The sequence below is a fragment of the Phyllopteryx taeniolatus genome, chromosome 23 (genome assembly GCF_024500385.1).
Source record: "Phyllopteryx taeniolatus isolate TA_2022b chromosome 23, UOR_Ptae_1.2, whole genome shotgun sequence".
NCBI lineage: Eukaryota > Metazoa > Chordata > Actinopteri > Syngnathiformes > Syngnathidae > Phyllopteryx > Phyllopteryx taeniolatus.
The window spans coordinates 4,745,339-4,762,939 of record NC_084524.1 but is presented as its reverse complement, the minus strand read 5'-3'; the positions used below and the strand labels follow the sequence as shown (position 1 = coordinate 4,762,939).

The 17,601-nt window shown below is 44.7% G+C and overlaps 5 protein-coding genes across 20 annotated transcripts in view; 2 read left to right on the top strand and 3 right to left on the bottom strand.

Moving 5' to 3' along the window:
• Nucleotides 1-9: 9 nt before the first annotated feature.
• pop7 (POP7 homolog, ribonuclease P/MRP subunit) lies at nt 10-1,222 on the bottom strand. Of its 2 annotated transcripts, none has more exons than XM_061764179.1 (2): nt 903-1,222; nt 10-745 (listed from the first exon to the last, which is right to left on the bottom strand). In XM_061764179.1, exon 2 carries the CDS (start codon nt 741-743, stop codon nt 330-332), a length of 414 nt encoding a protein of 137 aa, XP_061620163.1. In that variant the 5' UTR covers nt 744-745; nt 903-1,222; the 3' UTR covers nt 10-329. The 2 variants fall into 2 exon arrangements, with proteins under 2 accessions (XP_061620163.1, XP_061620162.1); XM_061764178.1 differs by having other exon boundaries at nt 10-781; nt 903-1,215.
• A 1,630-nt stretch (nt 1,223-2,852) lies between these two features.
• Nucleotides 2,853-3,963, top strand: rpl34 (ribosomal protein L34). Its single transcript, XM_061764180.1, has 5 exons — nt 2,853-2,928; nt 3,330-3,405; nt 3,480-3,579; nt 3,650-3,753; nt 3,836-3,963. Exons 2-5 carry the CDS (start codon nt 3,341-3,343, stop codon nt 3,918-3,920), a joined length of 354 nt encoding a protein of 117 aa, XP_061620164.1. The 5' UTR covers nt 2,853-2,928; nt 3,330-3,340; the 3' UTR covers nt 3,921-3,963.
• Nucleotides 3,964-4,830: 867 nt separating this feature from the next.
• ostc (oligosaccharyltransferase complex subunit) lies at nt 4,831-7,288 on the top strand. Its single transcript, XM_061764177.1, has 4 exons — nt 4,831-5,059; nt 6,584-6,677; nt 6,753-6,950; nt 7,027-7,288. The coding sequence occupies exons 1-4, from the start codon at nt 4,918-4,920 to the stop codon at nt 7,043-7,045; spliced, it is 453 nt and encodes a 150-aa protein (XP_061620161.1). The 5' UTR covers nt 4,831-4,917; the 3' UTR covers nt 7,046-7,288.
• On the bottom strand, nt 7,029-12,477 carry etnppl (ethanolamine-phosphate phospho-lyase). The gene is made up of 13 exons (XM_061764174.1): nt 12,327-12,477; nt 12,096-12,214; nt 10,996-11,155; nt 10,241-10,315; nt 10,071-10,164; nt 9,784-9,900; nt 9,506-9,588; nt 9,188-9,413; nt 8,599-8,753; nt 8,445-8,534; nt 8,240-8,370; nt 8,096-8,166; nt 7,029-7,829 (listed from the first exon to the last, which is right to left on the bottom strand). Exons 1-12 carry the CDS (start codon nt 12,392-12,394, stop codon nt 8,102-8,104), a joined length of 1,383 nt encoding a protein of 460 aa, XP_061620158.1. The 5' UTR covers nt 12,395-12,477; the 3' UTR covers nt 7,029-7,829; nt 8,096-8,101.
• A 419-nt stretch (nt 12,478-12,896) lies between these two features.
• Nucleotides 12,897-17,601, bottom strand: part of LOC133472797 (collagen alpha-1(XXV) chain) — an 89,325-nt gene continuing 84,620 nt past the window's right edge. For 7 of the 15 annotated variants that reach the window (XR_009786838.1, XR_009786834.1, XR_009786837.1 and 4 more), the window contains 2 exons: nt 16,210-17,441; nt 12,897-16,043 (listed from right to left, as the gene is read on the bottom strand). Coding sequence is in view for 7 of the 15 variants with exons in the window: in XM_061764170.1 (XP_061620154.1) it covers nt 15,418-15,444; nt 16,210-16,248; nt 17,364-17,441 (144 nt within the window). In the remaining 8 variants the exon portion in view is untranslated. The remainder of the gene's footprint in view (nt 16,044-16,209; nt 17,442-17,601) is intronic. The other 8 variants (XM_061764170.1, XM_061764164.1, XM_061764167.1 and 5 more) reach the window with 5 other exon arrangements.

The window sequence follows — 17,601 nt, the reverse complement described above, 5'->3', positions numbered from 1 at the left end:
ACAAACTGCTGTTTGTCTTGCAGCTCATTTTATTTGTAATTTACAAACAGAAGACTCCCACTGGCAAACGTTTGGGACTGACGAAGAACGGTGGTACGTGAAGTTCATCAACTACTGACACCCGGTGGACATTCAAAACAACGACACGAAGCAGTAACATCAAAATTGCACTGTAGATATGAACTATAAACGGTGCGTATGGAAAGCAAGTAATATTCCAAGGTCTTGCAAAAGCATCAGTTCAGTCCTCCAAATAAATAACAGGCGCGAAACACTCCCGAGCAGCCGGGGGGAAAAAAAACTGATTCTTCCGGCTGCTTGTTGGTCGCTCACTGGGGGTCGGGGTAAAAAACCTTGATGTGGATGGCCGAGTTGTTCCGCGTGCGCGTCATGGGCTCGGAGGCCTCGTCGGGGTCTTCGGGCTCCAGGTCGTCCACCAGCTCCACCGTGGAGGTGTTGGCGGCCAGCTGCAGCGCCCCCTGGCTGCTGGCCTGCAACTGCAGCGCGATGTTGATGGCCCGGTTGATGGCCAGGCCCAGGCCGTGCACGCAGATCTCCCGGTGGCCGCCGCCGTCCAGCAGCTTCTGACAGCGGGCCAGCTGCGCCCGGAAGTCCGTCTTCATGTTGACGTACACGTCGTTGCGCCTCTTGGGGAGTTTGCGGGGTAGCCGCTTCCGGAGGGTGTACTCCACCGGGTCTATGTCGGACACCTGCACGGGGGCGGCCGCGGCGAGGGACGACATCCCTGGATTGCGAGACTCGGTCATATCCCTGCCAAATACTGCATCGACACATTGCAACACTGAATGTCAATTGAGAGCTAATTAAGGCACTGAAAGTGAATTATGCTTCTTAACAAACAATTCCACTTTGAATCAAAGCCTTATCGCCACAACACTTACCTCCGCTTGATAATTAGAGGATAGATTCGCTGTTTTGTTGTCTCTTAGCACAGAAGCATTTTTTTTACACAAGCAGTCCGAGTTGTTGTCGTCACCCGGAAGTAGAATACAACAGGAAGTGGCCCAAATGAGGCAAAACTAACGCTTGCGTTCGCCAATAAATTTTTGTTTTCTGCTTCTAAAACAACAAATCTAGATTAAATCGAATCCTTTCGCCGCATTTGTTACCCCGGGCAGATAGCTCGAGGATAGATTCACCCTGACTCTTCACTTAGCATGGAAGCATAGTACAGCAAGCGGTGACCCGGAAGTAAAACAAAATAGGAAGCAAATGACGCAAAATATGCTAGTGACCGCCAACAAATGTCCGTTTTCCGGGTCTTACGTCCGGCGGAACCTTTTCTCGTCGCTTAGAAAAAGCAGCACCATTTGAGTATTTTTTTTATAAATATTTTAAATCTTTATTGTACAGTCAAAAATCACTTCAAACTGCCCCCCACCCCCAGAAAAAAATATTACTGGATTAAAAACAATGAGAAAACACACAGCCCAACTTCTGAAGCCAAACCGAGAGGTCTGGCGCTGCCATGTGGCTCCGTCAAACAATAAACACGCATACAGTATTGTACTATACCGTGTGGTACCGGACTGTCCTGTTCTATACCACAAGTCCGTCTCCAGTGATTCTCATTATTATTAGTCTAATTAATGAAATAATGGTGTTATCCCAGCAATGGGGCACTCAGCTCGAAGCATATTCGATGTTAAGTTACGCTGGATTTATACATTTTAGAGTATATCTAGCAGTGCAATGCAAAACAAAAGTCATGGTTTTGGCATGGTTTCAGATCAAGTCAGCGGTCATCACTAACATTTCATCCACACAGAAGTATCCTCGCACCTAATCATTAACAAACATTATCAAACTGTCTATTAAAATTACTATAAATTAGTCGTCATATATTTTTAGAATATGTAGGCAGGAAGGTCACTTTTGGATAGGACAGGAATTTGTTTTCTGTGATTTTGATATTGAAAAATATGTGAACTTATAAATATGTTTACGAGAGTTAATATAATTGAATAGCAGCTTCAATGGAGACACCAGGTGCACACACTGGCTATGAATGTCTTCAATGCTTCACAGATCAGGTTCACAGCACACAGTAAACTTCTTTTAAAAAAAAAAAAGAGAGACAGAAATGATCATCTATTTAATTATTATTATTTTATTGTATTGTTTTGCATTTTAGCATTAGGATTGTTTTTTTTTCTTCTCAAAATGCCACTTTTAAAAAAAAATGTTCATCTAAATATTGGGTTTCAGATTTTAAAAAACAAAAATAAAATGGACAGATGCAATTCTGCGTCGCAATCCGAGCAGGAGTTTCACGCATAAACGTGCTTGTTTGCTGTTGTGTGCTCGTATGTACCATTGACTTCAAAAAGATGACCTTGTTTGGTTTCAGATAGGCAACAATTCCCTTCATCATAAACACATAACACAGGCAACACAGTGTTTAACAATTTAATAGAATTATTTCATGCGATCGGCTTCAAGAATGATTCGTGGCGAATGCGTTGCGCGTTAGGGTTAGCCTAAAAACCAGCAGATTCTGGTGTAAAAAAAAAAAAACTAATCTGAAAAAAAATGCAGGTATTAAGGTTTATTTGTTCCGCTATCATTAGCATGTGTCTATAGAACAAAGCTTGAGACAATGCTAGCTAGTTTTCAAAACAGGGGGAGTAAAACTTGTCCATTTTAGAGTCTGTCCTCTTTTTTTTTTTTTACTTAAGTATATATGTTGAATGACTACTTCTTTTACCAGACTTTTTTATATGACAATCTGTACTTCTTTTAAAGTAGAGTGAATACTTTAGCCGAGTTTATCTTTATTAAAAAAAAAAAAGAATCATGCGGTTCATGGTCACCACCAGTAGGGGGCAGGGCAACAACCGGCATGGAGGCGCTTTCAACCTTCCACATCCGATATCGCCCTTTCTCTTCCGGTTACGGCGACAGCAGGTATGGAGGCCATGGAAAATCTGAGAAATCGCAGTGTACAAATCCGTCTTCATCCAGTGTGCATTTGTGTTTCCATTCGATTTCGCAAAACGAGGATATTAAAAGTATGACGGCCGCCTTGTTTGTGGGGTATTATTTGCTACCTTTGCGGCTTGTAAGTATTAGGAAGGATGTGTCACTTCGTGAGGCCGCTGCAGAGTCACAGAATTCAGCGTTCGATGTACAAACAAGCTAGCTGGTGAAAACGTATTAAGTGGCGCTTGAATTCGAAACTGCTGTCGTTCCGAATGAGGCTCCCGTGGTTGTGTATGATTTACATTTGGGACAGTGGCGAGCCGGAGCATTGCTAGCACGCTTGCCGCTAGCATCCCGTGAAGTAACGCAGCTGTTGTTTTCCCCAGCCAGCTTGAAGATGGTGCAGCGCCTGACATACCGACGTCGGCTGTCCTACAACACCGCGTCCAACAAGACCAGACTGTAGGTGCCGACCGCTGCGCTCCACTGTTTGTAGGCCGGTTGTGCTGCTCTGTAACGACGCCCGTTCCGTGCAGGTCCCGGACGCCCGGTAATCGCATCGTGTACCTGTACACGAAGAAGGTTGGCAAAGCCCCCAAGTCAGCATGTGGCATCTGCCCAGGAAGGCTGCGTGGAGTACGTGGAAACATGTCGGAGATGCTGCGTGTGACCCGCGTATGTTCTTATTTGGTTGTTTTCTGACCAGATCCGGGCTGTGAGACCTCAGGTTCTCATGAGGCTCTCCAAAACAAAGAAGCATGTCAGTAGGGCTTATGGAGGCTCCATGTGCGCCAAGTGTGTACGTGACAGGTAAGGAGCAGCACAGCTCAGAAGAAAAATTGTTCTACACCTTGTATTCACCTGGGAAACAAAAAACAACATCTTTTTGTAGGATCAAGCGTGCTTTCCTGATCGAGGAGCAGAAGATCGTCGTCAAGGTGCTCAAGGCACAAGCACAGAGCCAGAAGACAAAGTAAAATGTATTTGTATTGCCACAATAAAACAAAAAATACAAACAAATTGATTGTGTGCGTGGAACTCTTTAAGTTGAGAACTGAACTTGATGTTAAACATCTATCGTGATTTTCCATTGTTTGATTGGCTTCCTCTCTAGTGGTATGACATATACAACTACTAAAATGTATATATTTTTTTTAGCTTGTACTTGGTGTAAAAAAAAAATAAAGTTTGTGAGCCACTGTTGTAGAAGGTCCCATTTGTATGTCTTACAGTGTAGCTGATATAAGCAGTGGTGTGCAAAGGGGGCGGATGTTGCGGCAGCCCTTGGCATCCAACGGGCATGAATTTAGGGAGCGGTTCTCAATCATTTTATAAATTTTTTGTATCACCTAAAGAATTGCATACAACACCCGTCCCAAACAAGCTAACCTGGCTGTGATATTCCTGCAATGCGAGCACGGAGCAAATCTCCCTGGCAACGATAGGCACGTACACTAACGTTCAAAAAAACATTTTAAAAAGCATTTGGGGTAATGTGAGGTAGAGGGTCATTGGAAACGTTTTCAAATGACCCTCACACAGGCCTCTACACATATTTACCAATTTGTGATTATTTTTTTTTTCTTTCTGGGAACTTGTCTTGAATATTCTGAGAACTTGTCAGGTGTTTTGTGCTCAGGGCAAATCTACATCGCATATCAAATATTGCCATGGCGCCCTCTGGAGGCATCTTGCTAAACTGAGGGAAAGTAGCCATAGCGTTGTCTAATTAGAAAAGTGCATTCAATTGAAATAAAGAACAAGTACAAATCCCCTTTTTTAAACATTCTATAAAAAGGAACAAACATACATGAAGTGGTAAATTTTTGGACGAAATTATTATTTTTTTTTTACGCAAAAGAAAACGTCACTTACTTTGCTTCCGGGACACGTCAGCCAAATGGTTGCGCTTGCAGGACGAAAAACTGGAAGCAGCGAGTGGAACGACAATAGTGCAAGTGTCTTGTTAGCCCCATGATGGAGACCTTATACAGCATGCCGTTCGCCGTGCTCGAATGCCCCAACGTGAAGCTGAAGAAGCCGTCTTGGCTGCACATGCCGTCGGCCATGAGCGTGTATGCGCTGGTCATCGTTTCCTACTTTCTCATCACCGGAGGTAATGGCGAGGCTACATGCTAACAGGCTAGCGGGGATGCTAACGACAAACAACAACAACACACATGACATTAAAGGAGTTCGAACACGACACGAAGCAACTTTTAGTGTCGTCAAGCGTGTGCGTTTGTGCCACAAAACGTTGAGGAAAAAGGAACGAACGTGAAGCAAACCGAGTTAGCGTTAGCCACCAATTGGAGCCATTACAACGGGTTAGGATGCGACTAAAATTCATATTCAATCACTATGTGGACATCCTTATATACAAGTGCACAAATAGTTCAGTCAACAGTCAAATGGAAAAAAGAGTTTTGGGTTTCCTACTCGGGCGCGCCGTCAATGACGTCATTGCCGGCGCACAATTATAACCTCAGATTATAATCCCTTTATAATAACATTGTTTGAAGCTGTGTGCATTTTACAGTGTGATTACAAATTGTTCACGTGATGTCCATCAGTCTTATGTGTTGTATGAAAAATATATATTTTTTGCGACGTTATTTTTATTAATTTTTTTTTCTGGTGCCCAAAATCAAACGATATGCTGCAAAAAAGAAAAATGTCGCTAGCGACGCAATGCATCATGGGAAGAATTATATATACTAGGGCTGCAACAAATAAAGTATGTTACAAATCAAGTTATAATTGGATTGACAACTTAATTTCCAGCCCTTTTTTTCAAAAACAGGAAGTTATTTCAAATTCCCAGTGCAGAAAATACACAAACAGAAATTCATTATGATTCATTAATGGATTGGTCCCTAACATCTGTTAAAAAAATCAACATAAATGTTGATCATTATTTTCAAAATCATTATTTTCAAAAAATAATCAGTCTGCTGTCACGGAGAACTCCAGAAATTTGAGAATATTTACTGGTGGGAGGCTAAAATTCAGAGGTTCTGACAATTTTAAGTCAAACAATGTCACTAAATGATTAATCGATTATCAAAATAATTGTCCTTTAATCAATTGTTGCACCTCTAATATACACTCCTCCCTACTTTTCAAGATGCATTGTGTACATGGAGGACGCATTACACAGGTGATACGTGAAAGATTCACAGTGGAGTTGTTTTTAACTTGTGAATTGGACGCTGGTTGCTAAGAAACCGCACAGGAAGTAGCCTGGTGTCTTTCCCTGCTGGCTTGGACGGATAGTAGTAAATGTATTTGTCACTGTCGGAAAGCCCTGGCTTTGTTTATGATGAGGAGCCAGGAGGCTGATACAACCGAAGGAAATGATATGAGCAGTTGCTTGCGAGCAAAACTTTGAGATACGACATGGCATCAAGCAGAATTACAGCATATAATTGTAATTGTCCATAATTGTTCAAAAAAGACGCTTCAGTTGAAGTTACAACCACATAGGGAAGTCCGCTTAGCGCAATGCTAACAGACAATGCAAAATACCATAGACAGGGTAACTGATAGCATTTGTGTCACAGTGTTATAACCCTTGAAGCAACGGATATTTGAACACAAATACATGTAGACAAACAATAATATTATTTTTTTATTCCAGGTATCATCTACGACGTGATCGTGGAGCCGCCCAGCGTGGGCTCGATGACGGATGAGCACGGACACCAGCGGCCGGTGGCGTTCCTGGCGTACAGGTGAAGGCGTCGTCCAGGTGGAAATGTACGCAACGCTAACGAGGCTAATGACGATCGGCGCGCGGCGTTCCGCAGGGTCAACGGCCAGTACATCATGGAGGGCTTGGCTTCCAGCTTCCTGTTCACCATGGGAGGCCTGGGCTTCATCATCCTGGACCGCTCCAACGCGCCCAATATCCCCAAGCTCAACCGCTTCCTGCTGCTCTTCATCGGCTTCGTCAGCGTCATCCTCAGCTTCTTCATGGCCCGAGTGTTCATGCGCATGAAGTTGCCGTAAGTCTCCCGAAACGCTTTCGCTGTCGGCCGCCATTCCGCCTGGCTCGCTCTATTTTTGTTTTTTCCTCACTAGCGGATATCTTATGGGATGAACGCACCTGCCGCCGCACTCAAGTGCGGACGATCGTCACAATGATGAATCGTCGTGACGATTCACGATGGACTGAAAGCGCGGACATTTCTGCCGAAATTCAAGAGAGAGAAACAACTTGCAACTGAAATGAAGCATCAAGAAGTGGGATTTCTTTCTTTTTCCTACTAAACTTACCAGTTTATTTTTTTTCTTAAAATTTTTTTTTTTGCTACCCAATCCTGAAATAAAAGTGTTTTCAGAAGCTCTTGCAGTGGTGGTCGACTGTTGAAGAACTAAAAACAAAACCAAAAAAACTCCCGATAGAACGACACACGTTTGCTCAATGTTGCATTTAATGACTTCTGTTATTTGAGGTTTCCTCCACTTCAAGAGGCATGCTAGCGTATTGCACGTCAATCACTCACAATTACAACATCCAAAAACATATTGCACAATTCCTACCTGTTGATGATCATAACCCACATGAATTAAATATGTATGTCATGTAAAATACTTATACTGCTCTTCTGAGGCTGTGATTTTTTAAAAATCGTCAGAATCAATTCATTCAGCACCGAGAAATGAGGACGTTGTACGTAGGAGCTTGCATCTCTGACGTTGCAAACTTAGTCAAGTCTTAAAATTAAAAAAAATATATATATACCTGAGCAGACTTAATTCTGATTTAACAGTAAATATTTGACTTGTGTTGCCCATGGCAGGCTTGCTCTCACGATGTCATCACACGTTGACCGTGCGCCAAGTGGCGATGATTATGTAAAAGTGCCTTCATTCGATGCCACCTTCAAGCAAACAAAGAAGAAAAATTAGCAAGTTTGACCACTGCTCTTGTGATGGTTTTGCAATATACAGTAGCGTCGCAGCTAAAAGCGTTTATCTGGGTCATTTTCACATAATTGGATCAATAACGGTAAAGACATGGCCCACCGAATTAAGACAGGAGTGTAACGGCTTTCATGAGCAGTTCGGAGCATTTATGCACTTTTATCGGCAGAGTTTGCCGTTGTTGCGTTTGTGCGACCGTCTCACTATACTTTCCTGACTATACCTTTCTTCAGTTGACGTCATTCTCTCCATTGAGCACGTTGGCAGCGTTCAAACCTATGGCTGCTTCAATTTCTGTGAAGCAGAATACCAAAACTCCATTGTGAGCCGGCCCACCCGAGTCAATTGAGGACTTCCCGTGCCGCACCGGTGAGTACGGCGTCCATTTTGTCCACCACAAAGTCGGCGTCGTCAGTGCCGAAGCACAAGGGAGGCTTGAACTTGAGCACGTTGCGGTGCGGCCCGTCGGCGCTCATCAGCACGCGCTCCTCCTTCAACCTGGGCCGGAAAAGGGTTCAAGGCTTCCCCGGCTCTGTTGCGCACTCGCAGCGAGTGTTTATCAAGTCTCTTACCAATAGATGACTTCTTGGGCCTCCGCTGTAGCAGGCGTCAGCTTGGACCTGTCCCTCACCAGTTCCACGCCCACAAACAGGCCGCGACCCCTGCGGGATGTCAAACAGGAGGTCATTGGTGCCCGCGCTCTTTGGCACTCGGCCGCCGTGTTACCTGATGTCGCCGATCAGCGGGTGCTTCGACTTTTGCTTCTCCAGCAGGGAAATGAGGTACCCCCCGACTCGCAAAGCTTGACCCTGCAGGTCTTCCTTGGCGATCACGTCCAGGACGGCCAGGCCGATGGCGCACGACACCGGATTACCTCCGAACTGGGACGTTTCCATGCGAAGCACACGAGCGCAGAAACGATCAAAACACTGGCTAAGCGTCACGTCGCAGGACAATTCATTAGGAACCCCTGCACAAAAGCAACCATTTATTTCTTGTGGTTTTCAATTTCACTGCATCACACTTGAGGCGTCCTCCACACGAACGAGAGCGGTTTCACGTAAGCAATATTTTGCCGGACCGGCATTTACGCAAAGAGAAAAATATATTTTAAAAAAAGTAACATGCAAAAAATTTGCGGGAGCCCTGCGCTTGTTTCCATTCAACGAGCCTGTCCCATCTCGGGGTAATGGGAGGCGATGACAATCCAAACTTTTGAGGTGTGTCTGAAAAGTTCCAGGACCTCATTTGTCCGTCATACCAGAACTGGAGCCCGATTCGGACCTCGGTGCCCGTGCGGCGCGGTGGTTCTTACCGTGTTGAAATACTCGTTTCCCGACGACGCGAAGGCCTCGGCCACCTCTTTGCTGGTGACCACGCACGACATGGGGTGCCCGTTGCCGATGGGTTTGCCCATGGTGACGATGTCAGGCACAAAGTCGTCGCCCTGAAGCTGGAAGGCCCAGAAGTGGGTGCCCACCCGGCCGAAGCCCACCTGCACTTCGTCGGCGATGAAGAGTCCCCCTGCTTTATGGACGTGCCTGTGGGGGGTACAGGAGTTGGGGGGGGGGGGGGGGGGGGGGGTTAGTCAACGACAAAAACAACAGAGCAGTTTCATGTGACGAGCACGTACTCGGCCACTTGCTGAAAGTAGCCAGCGGGAGGGATGACCTGCCCACCGCAACTCTGCAAAGACTCCGCAATAAAAGCGGCAATCTGCGGCAAAGAGTGCAAACACGTCAGAGCGTCATTTGTCTGCATGCAAATGTTGCCGTCGCTTTGCTCTCCAGGCCTCGTTTTCAGACTGGATCGTCGATGAAATCCGACATATTGTTCACGTTCCATGCACACGCGGTACGCTCCGGAACCGTATGTTCAATTTGATCCGAACACGATGTCAGGGTTCCGTACCTTGCCTCCTTGCGTTTGCACTCGCTTGATGACATCTCGGACTTCGTCGGCGTAGGCTTTTGCGGGATCCGGGTGGTCACGTCTGTATCGGCCTCTGTACACGTCCGGGCTCGGGGCCTGACCAGATAACAAAAAAAAAATAATCTTACTGAAGCGGATGAACTTTGTCGTAAATGCTTCTTTTGTTACTGAAGTGTCAATCCAGGCCTTGCACACAGAAAGGCAGGTGTGACTCCTCAGCTGGCATGGCAGGTCCTGTTGAGTGATGGCGTTTTAATAGCACTCACCACATGGACAAATGGGTTGAGCGGCACATGGGGCATATGGTGCAACTTGTAGGGGCTGATTTCGATGAGAGATGTCACGTGACCGTGATAGGCGCTGCGACAAACCACAAACAAGAGGTGTAAGAGGGGAAGGGGGGGGGGGGGGGCACGGCCATTTCGGGGACACTCACTTGTCCAGGGTGACGATATCCTGGCTGCCCGAGTACTGGCGGGCGAGGCGGAGCGCCAGGTCGTTGGCCTCCGATCTGGAGTTAAAGGTCAGTAGGAGTCAGTCACTCGTCGAGTTACTGAGTCACCATTAAACACACACGCTCGCTTCAGGCCCAAATACAAGATTCACTCGCGGCTCACAAACACACACAATTTCGACGACAACACTTTTTTTTTTTGCAAATACAAACGAGAACGTTTTGTTTTGGGGACTGCACTTGAAGGAAGCTTGTTGTCTTTTTTTTTTTTTTTTTTTTTTTTTTCCCAGATAAAATCACCTGAGCGGAATATTGGTGATCCTCGGTGCAGTGACTTATTGACACGTGACTTGCCCAAGTTAAGGTCAGAACGGGCACCTGGATGACGATTTATGACTTCTTCGAGAAATCAATTCTTCGAAACAAGTCATAAAGATGACGTTCTTTATCAGGGTTCAAATGTATGCTCCTCCACTTAAAGCGACATGATGTAACAATCTCAAGGTCACATGTCATTGCATGGAACCTCAAATGAAAGCTACAGTATGGAATAATCTTTGGGTCACATGGCATTGCATGTTGCTCAATTTTAAAGCAAACAAGATGGGAAAAAAAAAGTGTTGACTTGATGTCATAATCTTGAGGTCCCATTTCTTTGCGTGTTTGGCGGAATGTAGCACGGCTACAAGTCAGTTGCGCCAGTGGCAAGTTGACAAGACACGCAGTATGGCACGTACCCAGAGTTAACGAAGTAGAAGACCGAGAGCTGGGCGGGTAGGGTGGCCTGCAGCCGCTGGGCGTAGAGCACCAGGTTGTCGTGCAGGAAACGAGAGTTGGTGTTCAGCGTCTCCATCTGCAGCGCGCCCGCCGAAACCACATCCGGGTGGCAGTGACCCACTGGCGGGGGGGAAAAAAAACAAACAGAAAACGGGTGAGCCCAGCTAGGTGGGGCGGGGTCACGCGTTCCTCGTCGCACTGCGGTCACAGTCGGGGCAGCTGAAAGCGAGCATCGAGCAGCGCACAAGTGCAACCGGGCGCACGTTAAACACATCCACGATGCATTTGCCATGAAAAAAAAAACAACAACAAAAAGTGAAGTGTAACGTGAACACAAATGTAGCTTCTAAATTTGACACAGAACAGAGAAATGCCAACCTTGCCGAATTTGCCAATTTACCAAATACCGCTATGACGGCCTGAAAAAATGGATGCTACTTCGTCTGGCGTCTTTCTTATGCTTACACATAACTACATGTTTAATCCATAAAAATATAATCATTGGCTGGAATAGATCCCAGCGGGTCATCATGGGGCTTTTCCGCATCGCAACAACGAGGCACTCTAAAGCGGCCATGCCAGCCTGAAGCCCCGATCCACACACTGGCTGTCACCTCAGACTTATTTTCCCTCTTCCTTGCTCTTCTGTCTTTCGCTGCGTGACGTGCGAGCACTCATGGCAGACAACAAGGCGCTCTAAAGTGGCCGTGCCAGCCTAAAACTCTTGACCACATGCTGGCTGTCACATTGGACATTTATTTTCTCCCCAAATGCTCTTCTACCTTGTCTCTGTGACGCGCGCACACTCACAGCAGACAACGAGGTGCTCTAAAACGCTGATTCAAATGAAGCTGCTCAAGTTTTGATATTTTTGGGGGAGTTGCGTCCAGGAAGACTGAAATGGTGAAAAACAGTTTAACGCTATATCGCCACAATTCTGCACTACATAGTTCTCAGTTTTTCAACTATTTTCAAACAGGTACACTGCATTTTAAATTCCAACTTGAAACAGTTCAAGCCAGAATTCGCACGTTTTCACTCCGATGATGATGGTTGTTACCGTGAGCCACATTGTTGATGCAGTCCAGGTAGCGCTGACCCTTCTCGTCGTACATGTACTGACCCCTGGCGCGCACAATCTTGATGGGGTCATCGCTGAAGAAGATTTTACAGGATGGCCTGCCCACGAGACAGAAAAAAGCAAAGCAATCAGACAGTCCAAAAAATATATATAATAATAATAAATCAAAAAAGAAGTAGGCCTAAATCAATAAACACACTTGTTTCCTACCCAATGAGCTTTGCCCTCAGGTCAATCGTTTGCGTTTTGGTCAACTTCTCCAGCTTGTCTGCGCACATTGTGGAAGTGTCCCGCGGGAGGAGAACTCCTCGCAGTTATTAATTTTTTTTTTTTTCGGGTGGGGGGTGTAACGCGTGACGATGCGCACCGCCCACGTGAGGGCACCGCACCTCTGCGATTCTCTGCTGCCACCTATTGGCGACGCGAGTGCACCACCCACAAGCTCTCAGCTCCTAACTTTGACACATTTTTTCCATTTTACAAAAACATGAAAATTATTATTATTTTTTTTAAATACATACAGAAAAATCTAATGCAATTATTGCCAATTATTTTTCGCATTAGAATCTATTATGGGCCATTAAAATTATACACCTTTCCATTCTGGCACCAAAAGAAATGTTGAGACCATTTAAAAAAAAAAAAAATCTGCTTTATCAGAATACATCGGTATGGCGCGCTAGTGTTTAGCATGTCTGCCTCACGATTGTGAGGTTCGGGGTTCCAAAAATATGCACTGCGAAAACTGGGTGGAATAAAAATATTGAAATGAGCAATGTATTACTTTTGCATGGTCACTTTATTGAATGTCAGTGTTACTGGTGTCACCTGCAAGCACTTCATTCATAAATGAAATTCTTGAGCATTGCAACTGTGTGCGGCGGTTACCAGTGATGCGTTTGAAAGACTGCGTTTATTTGGCTCCAACAGGACAGTCAGTTGCGTTTCAACACAACACATTATTATTATTTATTTTTTTTTAAAGAAATGTCAATCAAAAGTGTAAAAAAAACAAAAACTTAATCATAATACAAACTGAATAAAAATCGTACAAATGCAGAACAGAAACCAGAAACTCCAACACAATCCAAAATAATACATATATATTTCAACTCACACAACTGTTTTTCATTGACATTTTTACACATTGTTTGTCCTTTGTTCCAAAACCACGCACGGCATCTCACAGTCTTTTCATATATTTCCGAATGGCGACATTTTGGCACTTCTGCACATGATTAAAAAGGAATCCATGAGCTAAAACTGAATAAAACAAGAAATAGCTGCACATGCTAAAGACACAGCACCTTGTGCGGACAAACTCCAAAAACTCAAACTCAAAGAGGAACACTAAAAATACATTAATAGTCATTATTTGTGGGAACACACGAGGTGAATGGACAGCGTTTGAACAGGAGATGTATCTGAAAGTTCACTTTTCTAATATTTGTCATCCCCCCCACCCCCCACACCCAAAAAAAGTGGTTTTATTTAAAATGGGGTGCACAACTGGACCAAAGAGAGACAGAAAAATCACTCAAATGTGACGTTCCAGCTGCGTTCCACACAAACACACGGTAATCATAAAATTGCACTTTGTCAAATGAGCACACATCTCAACAGTACATTAACTCGCCAACTAAACTACATTCAATGCAAAGGGAAAGGAGAAAAGCGAAACATCGCATTGGCTGGGCCCAACAACACTCAGGGCACCGAAATAAAAGCGGATGTGTCGTCGTGGCGACGCCCCAAGCGACACAGAGGAATGCCGCTCGGAAAACCCAAGCAATCCAAGAAATCATAGAAAAATAAATTATGTCATCAAATAACAAATACACGGTTAGACGCAACAAAATGGTGGCAACCATCGACAAAGAAATTGGTGAGCGCGGCGGAATCGTTCCTTCTGCGTGTTCGGGAGGAAACGACTTCGCATAGCAGCGACTATAGAAACATAATGCACCAAAATGGCTTCATGGGTGTTAACATTTATGAAAAATACAAATGTGCATGCAGTGAACTGACAACCCGAAGTAGCATTCAGGTGTTTGTTGTTGTTGTTGTTTTGCACCTACTTGAAGCTGAACAAAAACATACCAGTTCCTCTCCAAAAAAAAACCCACAATAAATGAAAAGTTGCTTTAAAGTTTGTCATAAAGGAATGAATAAAAGCTTCAGGCACCAAAGGCGATAATACACCAAAAAGAAAACAATTAGCATTGAGAAAACAAAACATCATCGTAGCGTCATGTTGCCAAAGCGCCCCGACATCCCGTCACGTGATGTCTTTGCCGTACGTTAGTCATGTGACCTGTTGACAAAATCATTTGGAAAATCGCCGGGGGGGGAGTGGCCTTCAGTCCAGGTTGGAGTCGGTGTGCTTTGATGTTTGACCTGGTCACCAAAAGGTCAAGCATCAAAACGTCCACCAAGGATGGATACAACTCGATTGATCGATGACATTTTCAGCGGTTTTTTTTTTGTAATGATGTACTTTAATTTCAGAGTGCCTTAACATCCCGGGTTGTTCGAGTTATGAGCTGTTGTTTGCCTTCTTTTTTGAGCTGCAAGCGAGGTTGAGTTTAGAGGTTCAATTAATCGATTAATCGAAAAATAATTGTCAAATTAATGGACTCCGATTTTGATCATAAAATAATCGATTAATTGAAAAATAATCAATTATCAAATTAATCAACAAGTATTTTGATGAGCAAGTAATCGAAAACAACTAATCGAGAAGTATTTTGATAATCGATTAATCATTCAGAGCCATTGTTTAACGTGAAATTGTCCAAATCCTCCGATTTCAGCCTCTCAACAATAAAGATTCTCCGATTTCTGTCGTCCTCCATGAAAGCAGACTGATTATCTTTGTATTTTTTTTCAAGACATTTGCAAACATTTTCTGATAGTGTTAATTATTATTATTTTTTTTTTATTTGTGAGGGACAGAACAAGCACCTGACATGCAAACATACGACGCAACATATCTCAGGTCGCTTGCGCTTTGGCAAGATCACCAACATTCAAAAACACAAAATCCAAAAACATGATTGCATTCCATCAACACTCTCAGTAGATCCTCAGCCTTCTCCGTGAAAACCGTCCGTGGGGCGTGGTGTGGGTCGGGGCGGGGGGGTACACCCGACCCAACTAAAACCCTTTGTGGACTCTTATCAGTGCAGCCAACCAAAGGAGGTGTGGGCACCCCGTACCCAGCGGACAGCGCCCATCATCGCCTCTTGCAGGCACGGGCGGGCGCCTTCAAGCCACAAACATCTTTCACTTTCAGGACTTTTCAGGCCACCAGCCATGGCGTGACTCCCTTGGGAAGATTTAGGAAAAGTGGAAATTAAGAGAGAAAAAAAAAAAAACTCTCACTCTCTCTCTCTCTCTCGCTCGGCCTTTTTGTTGTTGTTAGTTTTTCCTCCACAGAAGCCAAAACAGTGCGCACAAGACGTATAAACATGCTTTGGCGAGGTTTTGTCTTTTTTCTCCGTAAACGATTGACGCTGCGTTGAGTGACAACATAAAACACAGTTTTGGCCTCCAGGTTGCCCCGCTTCCTGTCTCCAAGTCCCAACGGGCTGAGGCCAGGGCCCTGTGGCACCCCAGCCGGTCTGGGAAGCGGTGAAGTTCCGCCACAAGCTCCAAACGAACACACAAACGCACAAACAATGTGGATGTGAGAGCGGCCACGCAGGTTTTTCCCAGGCGGTGGTGTGAGTAGAAGCAGCTTTAGGGGTGTGAAGCATCCCAGGGTTTCTTTTGTTGTCAGGGTTGGTTTTGCATCTTCATACACAGACTTCTTTTTTTTAATTTTTTTTTTTAAACACCATTAAAAAAAAAAAAAAAAAAAAACTATAAATACAAAAAAAAAAAGCATTATTTACAAACTCCATGCGTTTCAGGTTAGCGTGATCACTGCAAGAAAAACAAATAAACAAAAACGAGAACCACATGAATGCTCACGTTACAACTTTTTTCTTTGACAAAAAAAACAACATGGGTGACAATAACAAACTCAGAGAAGCCACGGAAATGTCAAATTTCCTTTCTCCTCAAAACAATGGTTTGCTCAGTCTCTTACCTTCTGCCAGCAGCCAGGCATCGGCAAGCCGTCGGGACCCTGTGCACACGACAAACGCACAATGTAGACCGAACCGGAATCGGGAGCCCGTTCACAAACAAACGAGCACACGCACTCATTCAAAATGGTGATGGGTGGATTGATTTTTATGCTACGAGGCCACATAACTAACGCACAATATTCATAGAGATGATACAAAAAGTCGACACAACCCTTGTGAAATGCCAGGTTTTTGCGTTATGAAAAATAGACCAAGATAATCATAAAAAAAAAAAAAAAAAAAAAAAGACGTGCAAATGTGCACAACCGGCGATGTGGCTGTGTTCATAATTAACAAATGTCCTTTTAACTCAAAGTTTTGAAATAATTTATCTCGGTCTCATTTTGGGTCACACAAAAACTTTGCATTTGTCGATATTTTAGTCGTAGTGCGTACATACTGTATTTACTGCAAGTGCATTCAATTTCATCATTTGGTGATATCTGTACTCAGGTTTCGATATGATCACGGTGGACACAAACAGTTTGTCATTCATGCAAATAATACACATAAAAAAATGAAGTACTGTAAATGGCATGCAAGCTGAGTGTTTCTTTGTGTTCTGGTGAAAAGTTTAACGCGTGCGCGTGAATGTCGAGTTCGCTCGCACGCGCACAAGCGCTCCGCGTTGCGGTTTTGACTTCCAGTGTAGCACGTGAAATATGATAAGAAACTTCACGCAACATCGGCGTGTATCCCTCTTGTGACGGTCTGGCCCAATTGGTACAAGAAGAGGAGGGAACGAGTTAATCGTAGGGCTGGAGGAGCACGGGGTCATGAATCAGTAGAAAAGTCGGTTAGCGTAATGTTAGCAGGGAACTTGGAGGGAGTAGCTACAAGAAAATGGGATTTGGATTTTTAATGGGGCGTGGAAGGGGGTGCGTTAAAGGGACTTGATGCGAGCTCATCAGAATTGACTCGTTTCCTTTTTTGTGTGCGTCGCAATCGACTTGTATTGTTTGAAAAAAGGCTGCGTGCAGTCAAGGAGTTAGTCGGATGCAGTGGGTGTTGTGCACATGTGCGATAAATCAAAAGAAGATGGCTGCGCATGCGTGGGTGAAAGTGAGTGGCGTGCAGAAGGGTGAGTGGTGGAGGAAAGAGAGGAATACTGTACCAATTGGCACGGGGCATCCAGCCCGTCCAGACCTGGCTGCCCTGGCTCCCCCTTTTCACCCTTAAATCCCCGGAAACCCTGTTTGCAAAGATGACCTCGGAGTGTTACTGGCACAGAGGTGGACCGATCGACCGGCCGGTTTGAACGCGCGTCAAGGAGCGGCTGCCTCGTGACCTTGCCGACGCCACAAATTCAGCCTTGAATTCAGTTTCTGGCAGTTTTCCACGTGGAGGCTGCT